At 37.2% G+C, this 23185-nt stretch overlaps 1 protein-coding gene across 1 annotated transcript in view; it reads left to right on the plus strand.

The window, feature by feature from the left end:
- Nucleotides 1-23185, plus strand: part of LOC127642975 (pappalysin-1-like) — a 140574-nt gene that overhangs the window by 18515 nt on the left and 98874 nt on the right. Inside the window, exons 3-7 of the mRNA XM_052125462.1 lie at nt 8748-8893; nt 9207-9500; nt 9956-10148; nt 11040-11161; nt 18375-18876. Coding sequence (XP_051981422.1) covers nt 8748-8893; nt 9207-9500; nt 9956-10148; nt 11040-11161; nt 18375-18876 — 1257 coding nt within the window. The remainder of the gene's footprint in view (nt 1-8747; nt 8894-9206; nt 9501-9955; nt 10149-11039; nt 11162-18374; nt 18877-23185) is intronic.

A 23185-nucleotide genomic window follows, 5' to 3' on the forward strand; every position in this document is an offset into this window, starting at 1 on the left:
ACACTCAGTACATCTGGATGTAAGGCCGCCTTTACTGATTCAGATGAATAATACATGGGTGTAAATGGATGAAGCCATAATCACGCATTTAATAGGCATTAAATATAAATGCATCAACATACCACATTGGAGCACTCTGAGTGCGGCTAGGCGGAACTGATCAGCAGTGATGTCTGCAATTTGTGTCTAGGTTGTTTTTTTAAATTATAATTTAATGGACCCTCATCCCTCCTATTACTCGGGGCTATACTGTATATGTCAAGTAGATGTGAATGGACTTCTCACTTTTAAGACAATGTGATCTTATTAGGTATTCTTAAGTAAAGTGTGGTTCTATCACAGGTACACTTTTGTACATTTGCATAGACCCCGAAACGTACAGTAACAACACATCACATAAATCATTTTACATGTGTACAACTCACATTGAATATTGAAATAAAATTTGAGATCTTACGTCAGAAGTCGTCAGAGGATTCATAACGATTTTACGTCACTAAAGTTGTGCATAAGGTAAAGTTCTTATGTTTTAGATTGCTGTAAATATGTTGATATTGTACATTTTAGTATCTATCCAAATGTACATATATCTACGAAAACAAATGTGAAATTGGCACTAGAGCCTTCAGTCAGCTATTTGCAGACTTCAAACTGACACTGGCACAGGTACATTGAGTTGTTTACAATGGTGATGTTCATCACTGCTAAATTTGAGTTTAGTGATTCATTTTGTGGCTTTAAAGGTTGTTTTGCAGTGTCAACCACTTTCCAACTCAGCAGTTCCAAAACACATGTCCACTGATGCCTGCATACTTTGGCCAGACATATGCATACTTTGGCCTGCTGTTTTTGTAGTAGGCCTACGTCCACATCTGATTTGTGTTGTGTTTTTGCAATTGAGTCAGTGGATTAAACTTAACTGAACTCAGATTTGGTGGCTTTGACCTACAGTAGTGGAACTTTTATTAAAGCAAAGGTCTGCTTTTTAAAAAACAACTATTTTTGCACTTGCACTAGCTGACTAGTCCCTGACCCCCTCATCACCTTCAATACAGCCAAAAAGCCAGCCAAATATTTTCATAGGAAATAATGAAATTCCTGAAATTATTAGGAGGGAAACCTTATATCATCTCCTCTCTGTAGGTTTGTCCCTTGAGCTGGCTTCCAAAGTTTCACAAGCTAACCTCTGCCACCTTTTGATAATTCCTAACAGTTTCGTTTTTTCCACAAAAAGATGGTGTCATTGTTTGTTATTTCACATCTCTAAATGCTCTCAAATCTCAGTTTGGAAATATGTATTTCTTTTTCTTTCTTTCTTTCTTTCTTTCTTTCTTTCTTTCTTTCTTTCTTTCTTTCTTTCTTTCTTTGTGTTTAAGAGTCAAGATAAACCAGTGATCTGCACAATAGATGCATGCCAAGGTTCTCATAAGACAGAACTGCAGTGAATGTTTCTTTACCCATAAAAAGCCAAATTAAAATTCCTTGTATGTATATCCATTCTGATCAGTCTGTAAATTGTTCAGGCTTTCAAAAATGTTTACCTTCTGAGATGTTTTCTTAATAAGTGTGGAATTAACATTTAAAGGGATAGTTCACCCAAAAATGAAAATTCTCTCATCATTTACTCACCCTCATGCAATCCCAGATGTATGATTTTCTTTCTACTGCAGAAAACAAATAAAGATGTTTAGAAAAATATCTCAGCTCTTTAGGTCCATACAATGCAAGTGAATGGTAAAAACATTAACACTCTGAAAAAGCACATTAAGACATGGATTAAACCACTGGAGTCCGTTTGATTACATTTATGCTGCCATTATGTGCTTCTTGGAGCTTCAAAGTGTTCACCATTCGCTTGCATTGCATGGACCTACAGAGCTGAGATATTCTTCTAAACATCTTAGTTTTTGTTCTGCAGAAGAAAGTAAGTCATACACACCTGGGATGGCATGAGGCTCACCTTCAAATGATGTGAGAATTTCATTTTTGGGTGAACTATTCCTTTTAAAGGGGTCATGACATGGTTTTTTTTATTGTATTATTATGTTCCCTTAGGTGCAATTATAGTATTAATATATTTTTTTTAAGAAAAACTTTTAAAATCTAGTGATTTATGACCTTTTCCCACCCTGTTTCTCATCCTCTGATTCAAACAGTCTGTTTTGGGGGCGTTTTCCATTTAAGACTTCAGTGTTAACGCCCACTGTTATGATTGGCTAACGTCAGTGCCTATGTATCAATTATTGACGCCCCCAGCCAGAACAATATGCAAGTAAACTAAGTAAAAACACTGTGATTATTCATAATGAATGAAATTGCGCTTTAAAAAGTAGTTTAAAGTTTAAAATAGATTACTTACAGTTTGCGTCGTCGTTGTTCCCAGAATAGTCGGCACGGACTTATCTTTGAGCAACAGTTTTCTGGCAAAGCCAGCATCATATTGAGATTTGTTCTCAAAACAGTCATCCTTAAAATGTACAGAACAAACGCTTAAGTTAACACTGCCGTGACTGGGTCGTCCGCAAAAAATAAACTGCATCCATTTTTCCCTGACGTCTGGATCTTTCGGCAGCTTATTCAGAGGTTTTGTTTGACCACAGCCAGGAACAGCACATCTGTGTGGCATCGTAATTTTCCTGTGCACAAGTAGTCTCTGTCAGAGCTCGCTGTCCATCGACTGAACACTTGTGAGGCGCACGGCGATACTGAAATGAGCGTAATCTTGCGCTTAAAGCGTAGTTATCTTGTGCTGGAGGCGGTCATATGCAAACGCTGTTACGTCACTTCTAACCGACACGTCACTTCTAACCATGAATCCAGAACGAGCTGTAGTTTGAGCTTGATTAAATAAATGATTCGTCTAGAATGGGGAGGACGTCTTAAAATATTAAACTTGCAGGACGTTTTAATGATACAAAGACCTCTTATATACCAAAAGATCAAGGCAAATTTGGTTTCTCATGTCATGACCCCTTTAAAGGATGAGAAAATGCTTCCCACATCTTTTTTTGTTGATATCAAAGAGTGTGTGTTCAATCAAACATTTTGGTAAGTTGCACAAATTCATCTAAACTTGCTACATTAGGCAGATACGAACACTGACAGATTGCTTGACACTCCCTCATCTTGTGAATTGTTGGATGCCAAAAGTATGGTCAGTATATGCTGTTCATTGTGGTATAAATACAGTTCAGTGATTGATTTTAAGTGCATTTTTGAATACTTTTGAACGATTAAGAATTTTAGCACAGAGTTGGGTTGCCACTTGATGACCAGTGTCTAATCTGGGTCCTGAAACAAAACCAGTTAAGATCCACAATACCACACATGATGTTTCCATTCTGTGGTCCTGCTCGTTGACAGCTGTGCTGCTTGTAAAGTCACAACCACAACTAATCAGCAATTTTCTGCCTAGCGAACATCAACCCTCATCCCACACACCCCTGCTGCCATATCTGATCATATGTGGGCAACAAAGTAATTTCTTTCTGAAATTTCTGTCAATAAAGGAATGTTGTTGGATGTTAATTTAATTCTATTTCCCCCCAAAAAAGAAAACGTAATGAGCATTTCGTACCTGGTACGATATGCTGTATATATGGCAGTGGTATTCCCTGATGGCAGTGGCCTCTTTCAGCAGGATAATGCGTAAAACATTGTTCAGGAATGGTTTGAGGAACATGACAAAGAGTTCAAGGTGTTGACTTGGCATCCAAATTCCCCAGATCTCAATCCGATTGAGCATCTATGTGATGTGCTGGACCAACAAGTTCGATCCATGGAGTCCCACCTCACAACTTACAGGACTTAAAGGATCTACTGCTAACATACTGGTGCCAGGTACCACAGGACACCTTCAGAGGTCTTGTGGAGTCCATGCCTCGACAGGTCAGAGCTGTTTTGGCAGCATGAGGGGGACCTAAATGATATTAGGCAGGTGGTTTTAATGTTGTGGCTGATGTTATGATATTATGATGTACATGGTCTGCAACAATCTTTAGGTAAGTGGTACGTGTCAAAGTAACATTCACAAGAATGCCAGGACCCTACGTTTCCCAGCAGAACATTGCCCAGAGCATAAAACTGCCTCCGCCCGCCTGCATTCTTCCCATGGTGCATCCTGCTGCCATCTCTTCCCCCGGTAAATAACGCACACACACCTGGCTGTCCACATGATCTAAAATAAAACATGATTCATCAGACCAGGCCACCTTCTTCCATTGCTCCATGGTCCAGTTCTGACGCTGAAGTGCCCATTGTAGGAGCTTTCGGTGGTGGACAAGGGTCAGCAGGGGCACTCTGACCGGTCTGCGGCTACACAGCCCCATACGCAGCAAACTTCGAAGCACTGTGTTCTGACACATTTCTATCATAGCCATTAAGTTTTTCAGCAATTTGTGCTAAAGTAGCTCTTCTGTGAGATCAGATCAGACAGGCTAGCCTTCAATGAGCCTTGGGCGCCTATGACCCTGTCACCAGCTCACCTTCCTTGGACCACTTTTGATAGGTACTAACCACTGCATTCCACGAACACCCCACAAGACCTGCCATTTTGGAGATGCTCTGACCCAGTCTTCTAGCCATCACAACTGTTCACTTGCTGCCTAATATATCCCAACCCTTGACATAATAAATGTTATTCACTTCACCTGTCAGTGGTTTTAATGTTGGGCTGATCATTGTATATATATATATATATATATATATATATATATATATATATATATATATATATATATCAGTATATACAACACTAAAGCTAGGAAAGAGCTTTAAACGGCTTTTAATGAACAGCTTCAGCATTACGGCTCATCACAGCTGTGAGACTGATTAATAACACAATGGGTGCTGTTTAAAATGTCGGAGGACATTGCGGTTTCTAAAGTGAACGTCTCTTGCGCATCAGCTACTGCAAAATAGGGAGAAATACCCCCGCTTGGATGTTATTTTTCCACTGAGAAAACTGATCTTCAGAAAGCTGACAGCATCTCTGCTTGGGTGTGGCAACATGTGATCACACACACTCGGAATACATGTAACGGGATTTCATATTTAAAATACAAAATATAAGTAACTGTATTCCACTACAGTTACAATTTAAATAATTGGTATTTACAATACAGTTACATTCAAAAAGTACTTTGATTACTGAAGAGATTAATTTGCATTTTATTGTCATTTTTTCATTTAATATTTTGTCGTTTCAGATGGAAAACATTTAAACATATAAATGATGCGATACAAAGTGCATTTGAACAGCGTTGAAACACTTTCTTATGATGTGTTACATTCATATGAGCAGACAGAGAAGTAAGTTTGAAGTAAGTTTGGAGCAGAAGAAATCTAAATAAATCTTGTGTAAATTGTCAGCTTCACGCTAAGCTCAAATGTTATTTCTAGCCATTTTACATGCACATGTTACCAGACATGATCATATTTCTTATCAAGAAAATTCATGTTGGAACATCATTTCTTTTTTTCTAGTAAAACCTTTGATATCAGGGCAAAAATAATATTTTCAATCGTGTACGAAGTCTATACAGCTATCAAAAGAAGCATCTCTGACATTGTACAACCCATTTTTTTTTCTGGTTAAAATATATTTGTTAAGTGTATTTTTTTGGAGATGTGACTGGTCACCCTTTATTGTAATCACCTTTTTGCCTTCAGTAGGCTAAATGGTTCTGCAGTGTGACAAATGTAGAAAATATTCCATGAATTCACTTAATTAATGCAAGTTCAATTAAACATTTGCATGAAAAAATATAATTAATAGCTAAATGTTTAAAATTGCTTTATATTCACAAATATAGCACATTACACATTAGCACATTAGCATGACATGTCATACAGTATATAGTATATATTTGTGTATATACAGGTTTGGGAGGGTTACTATTCCACAACAGATTACAGAACACATGCTATAAAATGTAATTTGTAATGTATTTCATTAGATTACTCAAGGTCAGTAATGTATTCTAAACACTTTGGATTACTTCTTCAACACTGGTAGATTTTTTTCACTTGTTTTGACTATAAAAACTGTCAGTACAGTAAAACAAAATACACATATTATCAAGTATATAGTTGGTACACACAAATGGATGTTTACAAATTACAAATGAATTTACTCTCCTTCTTTTGAACTTTCATGTGACCTTCTGTGTTGCTCTTTTATGACAAAGATTGATGACTTTACAAGACATAGTGCCATGGTGTAAGGCTTACATGAAAATAAATAACAGGAAATAGTCATCCTGTCTCTTAAGCCTGTGTCTTCCTTAGAAGGTTAATACATCAAAAAGCACTACAAAGTAATACATACATTTTCATAATGTCTTGGCTAACCCTGGGTTTAGCAGTATGACAACAGATACCATGTTTGATTGGTCCCCATAGTGAACTGGCTAGCAGATGTTGCTCTTAAGATGAGAAATGAGGCCTGGCTGTTTTTTTTTTACTTTTTTTTCTTTGAATAGTGGAGGTGTGTGTTTACTAGGTATGTACGTATTAATTGATATATTTGTTGCTGTTCTGCTGCAGTTCATTATGCACTGCTGTTTAATTGTCTATAATTTGTTGCAGGAATAACATAATGGTTTAAAAAAGTTACATTTTTAGTGTGCTCAGTAGTCTACCACCGCTGATCAATGTCATTTGAGATCAAATCAAATCGATGAAGGCTTGACTCAAGACGCTAAGCGGAAACCTCACGGATTATCCCAGCACAACACAGCACGCATGCGTCAGTGTCAGCAGTTCAGTTTAAGAGTGTTTGTGTCATGTAAGATGTCATTATTTAACTAAACATGCAATATTTGCCCACTGTTTTATGATTTAAATGTTGTACCAACCGACATTAATTTCCCATGGTGCAAACTATTCACCATTTGGCAAAGTTTTGAATTTAAAGTCACATACAGTACGTGATTTGAATGTCATTCATAATTTTGAATGTGAAAACATTAATGGAGCATTTTACAGGCTTGAGACAAAGAGTGAATGTGTGTATATTGTAAAGGAATTTAATTAATGTGGTAATCTGGCATTTGAAGGAGCTTTTTAGAAAATTCTCCTGACATTGTCTAAGAAAATGGTCTATAACACAAAGTACAGTGTTATCACCCTCAGATTAAAACTAAAACCTGTGAGCTTAGTGTTGTATGGACTACTTTTATGGTATTTCAATGATTTTTTTTTTTTTCTCTTTGGACCTTGACAGCAGTGAAAATAGCAACATTAGGTTTCTTGAAAAAAAGATTGTGTTAATATTACATGGATGGGGGTGGGGGACTTGAGAGCAGTAAATAATTTTGTGTATTTTCTTTTTGCTAGCCAGCTGACACAGTCAGATACATCAATGATGAAAAGAAATTACAATTATATTTGTCTTTCCTTTGAGACAGCACAAAAAAGAAAGAAAGAATTACTAAAATAGGCAAATTGGACACAGAGTATGTCTTGTACTGTTTGAACTTTAAAAATACATGTACCTTTTAAGACCAAAAATAAAAAAAAATTGGGCTTTTTTTTTTTTTTTTTTTTAATTTCAAGCCTTTATTCAGAAAAGTATTGCATTCAGCACCTTTACTATATTAAAGAACCAAAGAGGACCATTATATTTGTGACCTCAACACCCATGACCCCCTACCCCCAAAATGGTTTGGTCCCCCCCAATGTTCAAGACATGATTACAGCCTTCTATTAAATACCATATGTCTGCACAAATATGAATATATGCATGGTTACATACTGTTATACATATGGAAATGTATGTCTCCAGCAAGCCAGCACTCATCACTCCAGAGCGGCATGTCTTTGTTTGACTTGCATGACAGTTATCTCAGCAGGGGAAAGGCATGCATGAGAATAACATGCCCAGTGTGTTTGAGGTAAAATAATAAGCATTTTAAAGGGGCCGTGTTTGGAACTATCCAAATGACACAATACATTCCTAACTAGACAGGGCCAGTGACCCCTGACCTCAGAGCTGGCTGCAGAGCGAAGCTCAGGTTTCCATCCAAATACAAACTCTGTGTGACAGCATTACTTGGGCCATTAAATTACAGAACACTGCTTCTCTTGACAAACTTGACACACACTCACTTACACAAATACTCTCTGAGTATTTTATTTGTATGGGCTTTTCCAACTATCATGATACTGAGATATTTGGTTAATAAAATGATTAATAAATGAACAAAAGAGTGAAACTCATGAATAACATGCCTGGGTCATATTTCACCCCCAAAACAAATAACAAAACAGATACATTTTATTTTGCACAAAAAATGCACACATTTTTGAATTTTATTTGGCAATACAGTAATGAGGATAATCCTGTCTGGACAATTATTATAATTTTTTTTCATAAAAAGTATAGCAATTACTCCCATAAATATTTGGCAATTTAAGGAATATGTAATTATTTCTTTCACATTCTGATAATAAGAGTCATATTTATTTATTGCATTAAATAAATGATAATTGGAGGGTATTTGTATTTATTTTCTTAACATAGAAATGTTTTTAGAATATCAAACATTGTTTGTTTAATTGATTTATACTGTATTTTATTCTCTGTAGATAATTCTGTTTAGTGCCCTTGGTTAGGATTCTACTCCTCTGTAATGAATAAATGTATAGATTCTGAATCAGGGTATAAGGTTGAAAACACATGTTCATCAGGAAGTTGGAAAATGCATTTAGAAACTTTGGTGGAATGTGTCTCTTTCTGTTCTCAGGGCTTATATGGGTGTAAAGGAGCTGAAAGAGGTTTTGAATTTGGATGGATCCACACACTTGAATATCTTCTTTGCTAACTCATCTGATGAAAATCTTGCTGGTGTGGCCACTTGGCCCTGGGATAAAGAAGCCTTAACACATTTAGGTAAATAAATACTAAAACCAATCAAAATGTATATGATAGTATTGATAATATGTGATGTATATTACCATGATAATCTTATGTATGTAGTACCTTGGATTTCCATGTATATACCATGGTAGCTGAATATGATAATAATTCGACACCATGGTATATATCAAAATGCTATGTATAACCATTTGATACCATGGTACCACATCAGTACCCTCAAGTCTCTTTCATAATATTTTCCTGTCAATCATAAAAGCTCCAAAAAATATAACAGAAAAGGCACTTAAAATGCTTATAATGCCTTCTCGTTTTGTCTATTTTTGAGGTGGGATCGTATTGAACCCTTCATTTTATGGCACATTTGGCCACACTCACACCATGATCCATGAGATTGGCCACAGTCTTGGACTGTACCATGTCTTCAGGGGAATCTCAGAAGTCGAGTCCTGTAATGATGCCTGCTTAGAGACTGAGCCTTCCTTAGAGACTGGAGATCTGTGTGCAGATACCAATCCCACGCCTAAGTACAAGTACTGCAGAGACCCTGAGCCTGCCAATGACACCTGCGGTCGACGGCATTTCACAAACACTCCCTTCAACAATTACATGAGCTATGCTGGTGAGACGTACTGAGACAAACACAAGTGGATACAAACACAAGTGAACATACAGTGGCCCAAAAAGTATTTTGACTCTTAAGCCACACTTGAAAATATATTAATTTCATTCCATTATATAAACTATGAAACCAAGTGGCACCTGTAATGAAGTTAGACACTTTAATGATGATGATGATGATGATGACACTAACTTCACTATGCAATTACATTTAACCAATTCGTCTCAAGATTTGAAACGTGCTTGATACATCTTTCCTTCAAATATATGCCACTTGGTTTGATATTTTGTTATGTAATACTATGGCATTTGTTTATATTAAGTGGGGTTGTACTTTTTGGGGCCACTCTATTTTATAAAATAATACACATTCACACATAAGCCTTTGTGTGTGTTTGAGTCTTTGAATATCTGGTGAGCAGTCTTATAACTTGTTTCTTTTCGTTCCCCCTATAGATGATGACTGCACAGATTCCTTCACACTCAATCAGGTGGCCAGAATGCACTGTTACCTGGATTTGATCTACCAGTCCTGGAGACCTGGCAGTAAACCAGCTCCTGTTCCTCTACCTCCTCGAGTAACAGCGCAAGACCAAGACTCCTTCACACTGGAGTGGTTCCCTGCCCTTACTGGCCATTACTTTGACAGGTGAAAAAGAACTAGGGTCCAAAGCTGTTCCTAGATCAGTTATATCTACAGTAATAAATGATAATAGATGCTGTAGTGAGAGTAAAGATACAACAGTAACAATTCAATGACTTGTTTCATTAGTTATTATTTATTAGTTATTAACAAACAGTTATTTGCTGTTAAATTTTGTAAGCTCCATCAGGTTTTATTTGTTAGTTCCAATTCCATGCTGGTCTTATAAAATACAAGTAGCACACGAACAAAGTCCCTGAAGTTATTTGAAGATAAAAATGACTGGCTTCTCCAGTAAAATTTTAAGATACTAAAAATGTCAAAGTCGACCATGTCAAGTTGTAATCTGGTCAGAGTATTTTAAAGATTATATACATGCCAAAGCTGTGGCGCAGCGGGAGTGCATGTGCAGCGCACATGATGTAGTTGTGAGGCTCACATAGAGACAGATGTATGAGTTTTGTCCCAATTCCATGCCTCCCTCTCTCTCCCACTACCTTACGCTGTGTCCTAACCGGGTGCAATGTGTTAAAGAGATGAGTAATGATTGATATACTGTCTCTTCATTGTAAAATAGATTTTGTCCTAACCAGATGCAGATGGGACCGTGGCGAGTGGCAGGACATTTTGTTGGTCAATTGGTTCCTATTTTTGTGGCATCGTACTGGGTAGCCCTGCCCACAGTGAAATCTCATTTGTCCAAAATCCCACTCCATACAGCTGTTTTGTACATATTAAACAGCAAATATGTTAAGATTACTGTAACTGCTTCACGCCACAGCAGTCTTTCACCTGGTTAGGTATAACATGTCTCTCTCAATTGTTCTAGACATTAAACAGCATTTTGTGGCATTACTGTGTTGAAGTTGCTACATTGGCTGTCTGTTGATTTCCTAGAGAAGTGGGATCAGTGTGTGACCGATGCACTGAAGTTGGGGTGCTCCTGCAATATGCCTCCAACTCCTCCTCGCCCAGACCCTGCTCCCCCTCCGGCCACTGGAGCCCTCGTGAGGCAGAAGGTAAGACTCAATAACACTGCTGATACTGAACAGAGTAAAATATGATCTAAATATGATCAAGAAAACCTTGCCATGGATGCTTTTGAGAGCAGACTGACCACTCCAGGAAAAAAAAACAAAGAAATTGTAGATGCTTCTTTTTAAAAATGATCAGACACTTTGTTGATTTATGTTCAGCAGCTGTCTTAGATGTTACTGTTTTGAAGTGCTGTCCAATACATTCTCTACATATAGAGTAAATGAACACAACAATACCATATCAACTTTTTAATAGTTAAATAATTTATGATTACATTATTTCATTAATAAATCTCATTTCATACTCAGAGACTTACAGTGGATTTAGTGGTTTTGATATTGGTATACTTGAATCATTTTCAAAAGGTTTCCTGTTTGAATTTAAACTGACTGCTTTGGCAAAGTGGAAGGGATCTGTATCTTTTAACACTTTGAAATTGTGTTTAATTGGTGAGTTCTGTTCAAAACCATTAATGTGCTGTTTTATGGAGTGGTATGGATGATTAAAGCATTGCACCTATTGCAGGATGCCAAGTGAGGCCAATATCAGACAGAACAGCAAAGTAATCTGAGGAAAGGAACTAAAATGTGTGGAAAAAATTTGTCACGGGGGTTGTCAAAATCTTTTATTTTCTCATGTGTTTATTTTAAGGCTCTAAAAATGTGGCCCATAGAGCTTTGTGAACATAAATGAATGTTGTTTTTTACCAGGGGGAATGAGTCATGTTTTCCTGTGCTGTATCAATGACCCTGCACTCATAGGTCAACCTTTGATCCAGTATCACAGAATGAGGCCAAACTGCTATCCTTAGGCTTCTCCTTATCTGAATTCCATGGAATCCAGTCTTTTTTATTTCCTTTTTATGTTGTTATATTATTAGTAAGAAGCTGTCGTAGTAGGGTTATTATAGCTTGGGATTTTGAATTTAGTTGTTATTTCTATTTTATAAATTTTTTTTTTCAGTTTCTACTTTCAGTTTAAATTGCTTTTTGTATATTAGGATGGATACAGTTAATGCGTAGCACTGTTAAATGTGTAGAAACAGCCATTTCTATGGGCTGTCTTTATTTTATTTTAGTGTAGTTTTGAAGTCATAGTGTATTTAGGTTTAGTTGCAGTTTTTATTTGTTTTTGTTTTTTTGCCAATAATGTTAGTTTGTCAATTTTGTTTCAGCATAATTTACTTTTTATTTAAATTTTCATTAATGATACCAACACTGTACCCAAGCACTCAAAATGCAATACACTCTATCAGCCATGACACATGCCCTCTATTTTAGATTTAACTGCAAAAGCTCTTAAAAAAATTGACACTGGACTTGACATTGAAATGTTGAAAACAACTTCAGAGACCTGCATTCCCATGGCTGGCTGTTTTTTTTTTTTTTTCTGTTTAATTACTTAATTTCTTCATTTGGGTTGCTTTTAAAAATGGGTGAGTCAGACTTTTGGCGGGTAAAGCATGCTTGCATCCCTCAAAGCCAAGTTGGCCCAGCAGTGCCTACACACAGTCAGCTGAGAAGGCATGCCCAGACTTGCCATGGACACAATGTTTTAACTATGCTTTGCATTTGGATGGTTTCCCTGGTGAGCTCCATAGCCTGGGCCATCTTTCCACTGTTTACAATCGGATACAAAAACTGACTCTGATGACCCACAGCTGGCTTGAACCTCTGCCCTTCACCATTCTCTGAAGATCACCTGTCTACAGCACTTACCCTGTCTAATGCATGCCCTCTGTCTTTAAAGGGATAGTTCGCTTAAAAATTAAAATTCTGTCATTCGCATACCCTCATATTGTTCCAAACCCAGATTACATATTTTTCTTCTGTGGAACGCTAATGAAGATGTTAGGCAGAATGCAAGCATCAGTCACCGTTCACTTTCATTATATGAAAAAAAAAAAAAAAGATGCAATGAGAGTAAATGGTGACTGAGTTTAACATTCTACATTCATGTTCCACAAAATAAAGTCATTCAGGTGTTGAAACAACATGAGCATGATGACAAAATTTTCCTTTTTGGGCTCACATTCATTTAATCAACTAGGTTATACAAGCCACTTTGATATTTTTCCCTTCAAACGTCCTTAGATGACTTTCTGGGAATGGCAGAACATTTTGCGAGTGTTGCCCTTATCACGATGCCAAAAATGAAGAAAAGAACAACACAGGCATAACAAATGATGGATGCAAGAGTGCTGTGCAAAGTCAACTCAATTTGCCACGCAAATTACACTGTGGTCGCCTGTGTTCATGAGAAGGATCCCACAGTTGATTGAAAACATGGAGAAGAGAACAACAAATGTAAGACACAAAACCAGGAATGTTAGGAATGATCTGTGTCTCCATTCCACTCTTACCTCAAGAGTTCAGTTGTCTGCCATGTTGCTGTTGCCCAGAAAACAGTTCCGTTCACTTGTCTTGTTCCTAGTGCCAGCCACTACCAAGATAACTATGGATTCTTGAAAAATCCAGCTAAGACCAGCATACATTTACATGCGGTTCCAGGCTGGTTTGATGCTGGTCTCGCTGCATAGCCATGCTGTTCACCAGCAAATATTTAATAAAAATAGCTAAAGCTAAAGCTGGTTGACTAGCATGGCGTTTCTGGTGAAAACAGATGAACAATAAATCTTTGGGTAAAGCTAGAAAAGATGGTAAAGCATGTTGGGTACACTTGCACACCAGGATCCATAACACAACATATGCTAGTGACCAGTTATGTTAGTCAGTACGTTTACATGCACAGTTATAATCGAGCTACAGCAGAGTTTTGTGTAGTTGAGCGAAGTGAGGATGTCATAAGCTAATGTAAAACAAATGTTACAAATCACTACTGCTTTTTGAGCACGCAACAAAACCAGCCTGATTACACGTATTGCAGATGCGAGATGAAATGTCCACTATTTGACACCAAAAAATTTGTTAAATATTTTCCTAAACAGATGAGGTTTCTCCCAATTTATTTAAATCAACAAAACCTACCTCCCTTCCCTACCATAAACCTTAAACCTACTGTAAACCTAACCGATAGTGTCATAAAAGCAAATGTAAAACACAAATGCTGAAGCAACCATGTAATGTTATGGTGCTTCGGCGATACTTATGGTCATGTGTCGACTTGCGTGCTCTGCTGGTCTTATTTAAGTGCAACACTCTCTCAGTTGAATTAGCGCACAACATGGTTGTGTTTGAATAAGCTTGAAAATTTGTAAAAGTGTTTTGATGTCCTAAGATAACATTAAGACCCTGATTTTGGTGATCTGATCACATGTCAGCGCTAAATACAGGTTTAAATGGGGTCTTTTACATACAAATGTGGTCACATTTCAGAATCAGAATCGGAATCAGAATCAGCTTTATTGCCAAGTTTGCTTACACATACAAGGAATTTGTCTTGGTGACAGAAGCTTCTAGAAATGTGCTTGATGTGTAAATGCTAAGTGAAGCACCACCCCTCGCCTGTCAATCAACTGCTACACTAAAACAAGAGTTTAAACTTTGTTGGTTCCGAAAATCTGAAAAAGCAGATATATACACAAACACAATCTTCTTCAGTGTGTCTGAAATCAACATGCAGGGACGCATGGACATCTGCAGCTCAGGTTAATACAGGTAAAAATTAGATTAAATTTCAGCCACATCTGGGAGAAATAGCACACCATTTTTTTGTGCTTCCTTTGTCTTTTCAGACTTTGTTTTGCTTTTATGTCATGCAGTAACACACTGACATAGTGATTGATGTTTGTCATCATTAAACAGAGTCCCTGCCCTCCAAATACAATCACTAGTTGTCACAGGAGACACATTTAAAGAACCATGTAAACAGTGATGTGTCTCACCAGACCACATGTGATCGGAGATGGATCTTAATACCAGGTGTAAATGGGGTCTATGTGAGGAACAGAGTTAAATGTGTAAACTGATAATCTGCCAATTTACTTGTGATTTGTGTGAAAGTGAGTAAAAGCCAAGTTGTTGTAGTGCCTCTAGTGTTTATTTCACCAGGAATCTGTTCAGTTGTGGTCCGATTAATGTATATACATGCTAGATGAAGATGAGCTACAGTCAATATGATCTATGTATCTTTGTCTGATGTCACTAAATCATTTATGTGACATTTTAAGATTTAATTTCAAGACAAATTATCCTACTGAAATTTTACTTTTGAAGTAAATGCTTTACTAAACTAAACCATATTGGTTTGTTTTGGACATTCCAGTTCTTTTAGATGGCTTGCTCTATTTCTAGCTCTGTCCTTTCTGCCCTTTTCCATCTAATATTTCCTCTAATATTCCCTTAATCAGCAACTGAGGTACATAGGGGGACCAATGTTGGAGACCATTTGCAAAAATTTGTGCATTTGATATTGTGAAAATGGATCCAATTCCAGAACATCCTAGTTTGTTTTGGCCATTGAATTGAGCAACAACTGCCCACCCTGAACAAAGGAGATATTTGAGTCTGGGGAGCTAATTAGACTTGTGAGAGAGGTTACCTATGCTCGGCTAAGGGCAACCAAATAATATTAACAAAACGTTTTCCCCACATTCTTTACATTTATCATTTAACTTACTGTTAGACTACAAATGATGCTTGACTCCCTCTTCATTTGTCATGTAAAAAGCCAAATCAGCATGATTTCAATTGAATTGTTTAATTTATTATTTTCATTATTTCAGTGTGGTTACAGTGGCACCAAAAATTACATTATTAAGGCACACTTAAAAATGTTTGATTGTCATTGAATTAGATAACAATGACAATCATTTCAAACCATGTGGCATTTATTTTAAAGAAAGATAGCACAAGCACACCTGTTAAGCAAAATATTTTTGATAGGTTTTAAATCAATGTAATTTTTAAAATTAAGACAAAACGTATTTGGACACACACACACACGCGCACAAAAAAAATGCCTTTGGACCAGTTGGTTAAAAGTAATTGCAAAGATGTGCAGTAAAACGTTACTAATGAGATAAGGCCATGGATCATTTGTATCTGCATTGCCTTCTGCAAAGTGGTCACTAGTCTTTCTATGATCCACTTGAAAATACATAGTATAAATATCATTTGTTTTAATTTAATGCAGTGAAATTTCTACATGTTTAAGTGTGGCTTAAGTGTCCAAATAATTTTTGGTGCCACTGTTTATCTATTTGAAATGTTTCCACAAATGTTTTTGCTGCTGTTAAGTGGTGTTTAAAAATCAATTTAAGATGATTTCTGTTCACGTGAACTGATTGGTTTAGCTTTGTTCTGCAAGCCAACAAAGGTTGCCGGGATTAAATAAACGATGCCCCACAGACACTCATCATTGTAATTTACATTAAAAAAATTATCTTCACTTAAAATAGCAACAAGCTTGGAGTTGTTGGCCTCTGCTGTAGGTCTTATTTAAGCACATTTTCCTTCCAGAGAACCTTCTAGATTCCGTGGGGCCTCCCTGCCAAGCTCACCCCCTCTCTGTCACCCCATTAAGTCGCCTTTTTCTAAGAAGAAAAACTGGGCCCAGGGCCAGAATTTTGCAAATGACCTCCTACCATCTCACTAAAAAACATCATCTGGCCCTTTTAGAAACTATTTGTTTGTTTTTACAGTGTAATTCTGTAATCCAAGCACCTAATAATCTACTACCATATGTAAAAACTTACAGTAATTGATTTTGTGCAGGTTAATTTCTACTGTCTTTAAGGCTCATCTGCAAATAATCAGTGGTGCTTCCTGAGGTTTCCAGCTACGCAAGCTTGATTTTGCACTCTGAAATTTGTCAGACCGCAATTCTTTACTCTAAGCAAGTGCTCGTTCTCATTCTCAGCATTACCACAAGAGGCCCTATAGTGGGTATTCATGTGAACTGTCCACTTTTACTTTGAGTTTTCTCTTTCGAGTCAACTAATGTAATGGCAGATCAACAGTTTGAAGATAATATTGCTGAGCAAGTACATTAAATATATTTATTGAAAATTACCTGAATAATAACGCATTTGGTTTTAATGTCACAAACTTTTAAAGGTAAATCACTCTCTTGAGTATTGAGGTTTGTTACTGCCACTGTAATGCAAGAATGCGTGTTTTGCTGTGTTCAAGTTGTGTCTATATTACTGTAATTATGAGATTACAACACAGATTCTACTGGGAGGTGTTCACGTCCTATTTTCTTCTATGGAAACACTCATAATGCCAAAACAACTTTGTTGTTTGTAACAGCACAATGTTGATCACTGTTTTAATTTATTAATTTACCTTTTTAAGTTGTTGTAAAAGGATTAACAACAAAGAAAGAACTCCAATAAAATGCCATTTAAATGTAAATATGTAATATGTGTTCACTACCTTTAACTGTTGAGGCCACTACCATATTGGTTCCTTTTACATGACTTCACGACTGTCAAATCTAAGCTTTCATAGAATTACGAGTTTACAACTTGTGAATTCACAAAGATGTGAATGCTTTATACAAGTTGAAATCTTGTTAGAAATCCGGTAATTCCGACATGATGTGAATGCACCACAAGTATGTTCAACCTGACTGCATTAGCATAGCAGTGGTGGTGGCAAAGTGGGCTAAAGCACATAACTGTTAATCAGAAGGTTGCTGGTTCGATCCCCACAGCCACCACCATTGTGTCCTTGAGCAAGGCACTTAACTCCAGGTTGCTCCAGGGGGATTGTCCCTGTAATAAGTGCACTGTAAGTCGCTTTGGAAAAAAGCATCTGCCAAATGCATAATGTAAATATAAGCATAGCAATGCCTTGGCAACCACCCACAAGACCCTAGAATCATGCCAGCAAGTTTTAAATGGACAAGTTACACTATTTTCTTCAGAAAATGCCAATATCTAGATGTGTAGTAAACTGCGAAGGAATCAATTTATCCCTCTCACATATAACCTTATATTATTTAAGGAGAAATAACATGACAGTAGCTTGCACTACCTAGTTTCAGTATGAAAATAGTTTAAAGCTGAAGTCTATCATTTCTACATCACTAGTGTCACTAAACTGAAAATAAAACAGATCCTGCCCAATACTCACATAATTGGTTGAGTCAGTACTACGTGTCAGACTGGTTGAGATGCTAAAACAAATAGAACAATAATTTGATAGTGTCAGATCTACAGAGCTAACACTTTTTGGGAAAATCAATCAAATCAGAATTGATTCAAATTCAACATTCTGTCGTCCTTAGGTCCACCAGATGTGGAGCAGGCCTGTGAACCAAGCGTCCACACTTGGAGCCCCAATGCTGGGCTAGACTCGAGTAGTGTTGGCTCAGCATCTTGCCCACACCAGGGCTGCATGCTCCAACTTGAGTTTGCCTATCCTCTGGTGCCCGACTCCCTCACGGTTTGGGTCACCTTCTTTTCTTCTGAGGAGACTGGACTGCCTGCAATCCATGACATCCTTCTTCTGACACTCAGTGGTCACAACATCTCACTGGGTCCACAGTATGTGTTCTGTGACACACCGTTAACCCTCAAACTAGACGTGACAGAAGAGGTTTATGGGGTGCAGTTCTTCACCATGGAGCAGCACCTGGAAATTGATGCTACAATGCTGTCCTCAAAACCTGACTGCCCTCTATGCCAGACATGCCATCCTCTACACTATAGGCTGATACGCCAGCCACCATTCACACATTCACCACATGGACTGATCCTTCAAGAACCGACTCTGAGATATGTGGACAGGTAAGTTGTGTACTTTTTAGCCATGAACTTGCATGGTTTTCTAATATACCATGCTGAATAAAATAAAATAAAAAAAAATCCAAGCTTAACCATCATGCAGTTCCCATGCTGGTTTATTCTGGTTTGTGCTGGTTTGGTGCTTGTCAAGTTGATAGTTTTTCCAATATTGCTAGTTAGCCAATGCAGTCATGCTGGTTATGCTAGTCAAAAAGCTTTGTTGAAACACCAGCACACCAGCAATGTTGTGGTCCAACATTCAAAACACATCATTGTGACCAGCAACTATTTTTTGATTTGTTTTTTGTTTCAGCAGGGTACTCTCTGTTTATAATATAAACGTATTCATATTTAAAAAAGGATCCAAAAAGAAACTTGGTCTAGCATATCAGAAAGTATTATTATGAAGCCTTCTTCTTCATTCTTTAAGAAAGAACAAACTTGAAACAACACATTTTTATCCAACACATATCAGTCCCTGCAGGGTTTGAACCCACAACCCTTTCAGTTATCAGCCTAGAGCTTTAACCCTTAGACTGCAATACCCTTACTGACGTGTTATGTATTTTGTCTTACATATGGAATAGTCTAATTTATAACACATCATTTACAATCCATGTATTATAAATGAGTTACATGAACATCTTAAAGGAATAGTACACCCAAAATGACTATATTCTCAATTTTTACTCACCCTTTTGCTATCTTAAACTCATTTGACTTTCTTCTGCAGATCAAATTAAATGAGCTACTGGTCTGAAAATTCTCTCAGTATGGCTTAAACACAATTTCAGAAATACAGGCACATTCGTTTTATTTTGTTAATATTCAGTTTGATTTGGGTTTGACTGTGTTCCCTATGAATCCCTAAACCATTTTTGCCATGTGTTGATGCACTGTAGAGTGCTAGGGTTGCCTTAGGTACGATGTGTGAGGTCTTCAGACATACCCTTTACTCCCTGGGGGTTTGGGTCAGCTCAAAGAATTTCACAGCCAGCTTGTTGTCATCTGAGAGATACATGCCAAAGTGCTCCCAGGCAGTTTAACTTCATGGGATATTCATACATTCTGAGTGCTGATCTGTTAATCTCATTAGCACTATTGTTTAGGTACTTTGCAATCTATTGCATGTTATTGGACAGGTCTTGGTGAGAAAAGCATAACAGTGGCTAGGTTACTCAATATTTTCCCTGTTTGTCTCCTCCAAGCCATCTTGCAGAGCATCATTTGCCTCTTTTGTCCAGTTCCTTACAATCCTGGTGGTGGTAGGAAGCTGCTCTGGATGTATGGATGTAACACTATGGTTTGAAGACATAGGGACAGGAGGCATTTGTCAGCCCAAACATCTAAACATATTCTCAAAGGTGTAAAAAAGGTTGTTGTACAGTTTGATGTTTGGTGATATTTCAAAAAACAAGGCTTTTGTTCATTTGAAGACAAATGGAAGAGGAAGGGAGTTGTTTGTGTGTGTTTTGATCAGTAAATTTGCAACACTGCAATGTGTTCAGAATAATTACATTTTGTCATTCTTTACTGTTAAGTGACAAATCATGACGTTTACAGCATATGAAGCCAATTTCAAGGATCTTCTTAAAGGGATAGTTGAAAATTCTGTCATAATTTACAGTGCAGTACATATAATGTATGACTTACTTTCTTCCGTAGTTCACAAAAGCAGATGCTAGGCACAGTGTTGGGGACTGACAGCCTCAGTTACCATTCCCTTTCATTGTATGGAGAAAAAAAATTTAAAAAATCATGTAAAGAAATTGAATGTTTAATGAGGCTAACATTACCCCTAATATATCCTTTTTGTTCATGCAAGTTTGTAACAACATAAGGGTGTCTAAATGATGAAAGCGAACTGTCCCTTTAAGCGAACTGTCCCTTTAAGATGGGCTTCAAACTTGGATCTTTATTTTGTAAGCTTAATAATTGTTACACCTCAGAGAAGAAAGACAAAAAGAGAGATGTATGCCTATTAAGCATCCATTATTTCATTCTGGCAAATGTGTCTCTTAATAACAATACATAAATGAAGACTTTAGTCATTTAGATGGCAGGCATTGTCTCTGTTTCCTTTTGTGTGCCATTTGGGTTGGGCTTGTTTTCCAGAGTTTCTGAATGGTGGGCCCTCCAAGAGCACAAGACTACACCTCAGTTGGCAGGCTGCCAATGTTGTATATTAGTTTTCACAAGAAATCAACTCAGTGGATAATAAACCAGACCTGATGTGAACCCGATGAACTTCACTGTTCTCACACTGGAATGTTTAGGATGTCTTGTCTTGTTTCTGAAAAGTTGGCAGACGTTCGAAAGTACAGTAAATACAGTGACAGCTGCAGCTGTCATATGTTATCACTGTACACAGAGGTGGTTTAAGAAAAAGACGTCCAGTTTTCTGATGAAAATGTGTTCTTTTCATCTTAGCATAACAATAACTTCAGCAATTCATGTGTTTTAGAATTAAGAAGTTTTAATTAACGGACATATCCAAACATACAATAAAGCTGTGTTTAGTTTGTAGAATCAAAGTCCAAGTTGAGTTAGCTAGGTGTCGAGATTCATCAGCCAACCTATTAATCTACTTAGATAGACAGTGTGGTTTTTATTCAAAAATGCATGCTTTATGCATTAATGCTGCACAGCTGTATTTACCAGATGGTGAAAAAATTTAACAGTGTATCGTAGTCAGGCATGTAGCTGTTCTTTTTATGTGAACTGTATGGCAACACATAGCAAAAGTGCTGTTCTGAGGTACTACAAGATATTTCAGAAAAAAACCTTATCTATAACTAAAAAAACAAATCTAGTAAATTCATAATTCAGTGCCAGATTACGTGATTCCTAAAGTTAAGTGGCCTTATGGGAATTTTACAGTAGCTCCTTGCTCTCCATCTGTGTTTTTGTGAGCATTGATATTTTATTGCGCTGAGGCTTGTTCAAAGGATTAAACTGCTGTAGTTGCATTCAGTGCAAACCCTTCTGACAATAATAATAATAATAATAATAATAATAATAAAAACAGCTTAAGCTGGTTTGCTGGTCTTTTCTAGTTTAAATTGATATATCTTGACCAGGCTGGGAGTCTTGCAAAGACCAGTAAACCAGTTTGGGCTGGTTGATCAATTTCTATTTCAGTATGGAAAATGTAATTTAGTTACTTGAAGATGAGGGATTGTTTACCCAGTGTCAGCTAATGAAATCTACTGTGAAAAGAATTTAGACAAAATGTAAACAAAGCACTTGATGAGGTTTACTTTATCTGTATACAGTTTGCTATTGTCAGAAATAGTTAGCTACTGCTAGTGCGACCTGAGTTGAAATACACTACTACACGCAGGGTTCTTGACAGTTATTTTTTCCTTTTGTTATTTTTATTGTCCACTGTCTCTTCTTATCAACTGCCCCCCTCCCCAATCTACGTGGATGGCCTTGGCTGAGTCGACAAACTCCTTATCTTTCATTGCTGTGTGTCAATTAACTACAGATAATTTTCATATTGCCCAGTAAAACAAGGACCATAACATTTTTGTCAGTTCCAGAAAGGTGCAAAATAACATGGCCATTTAATCCTCCAAGTGCAAGCCTTGTTTGGCTCGAATAGAGGCAGGCAATCACTCATTGTGACCAGTGAAAGCAGCCCCAATCAAAGTGTTGGCTGGCTAAAAGAGGCAGGTTTCCTAATGAGAGCTCTTCAGTGTGGCAGGGGAATGTGCTGTAATGTCCTGTCTCAGTTAAAGAACTGCAACTTTAGATCAATGCTGAAACAGTATGGAGAGTGATTAAACAGCATGGCCTCTGAGAATCTCCATAGTGCCTAACACACTTTGTCATGGCAGGCACACATATACACCCCCCCCCCCCAAATAATTCAGTACGTATAGTGATACATTACAGTGGTTGAGTTCAGACAAGGAATCAGGAAGACTATGCAAGCAAAGAAAGAGTTGAACAGCAAAACAGAAAAAAACTTAGAATCAGTCTGAATGTGTAAAAAACAACTGCAAACATGTAAAAGACCTTTACTGCATAAATATTTTCCAGAAATAATCTGATATACACTGTTCCATTTTCCCTTTGTTACACGTTTGGCATGAATTTCTCATGGAAAAGAGAGGTCCAGCTTGTGTTGCAAACACAAGCTGGACCTGATTGGTTTAATAACATGACAGACAGCTTGTTCTTCATCTGGCTCAGTGTCGTTCCTCTGGGTATCTCTCCTCTCTTAAATATTAAACTGAAATATTACTAAATACATAAATAAGTAGTCAATCTGTTTTGCTCTTCGTGACACCTTTTCTTTGCTTGC

This window comes from Xyrauchen texanus, chromosome 4 (genome assembly GCF_025860055.1).
Source record: "Xyrauchen texanus isolate HMW12.3.18 chromosome 4, RBS_HiC_50CHRs, whole genome shotgun sequence".
NCBI lineage: Eukaryota > Metazoa > Chordata > Actinopteri > Cypriniformes > Catostomidae > Xyrauchen > Xyrauchen texanus.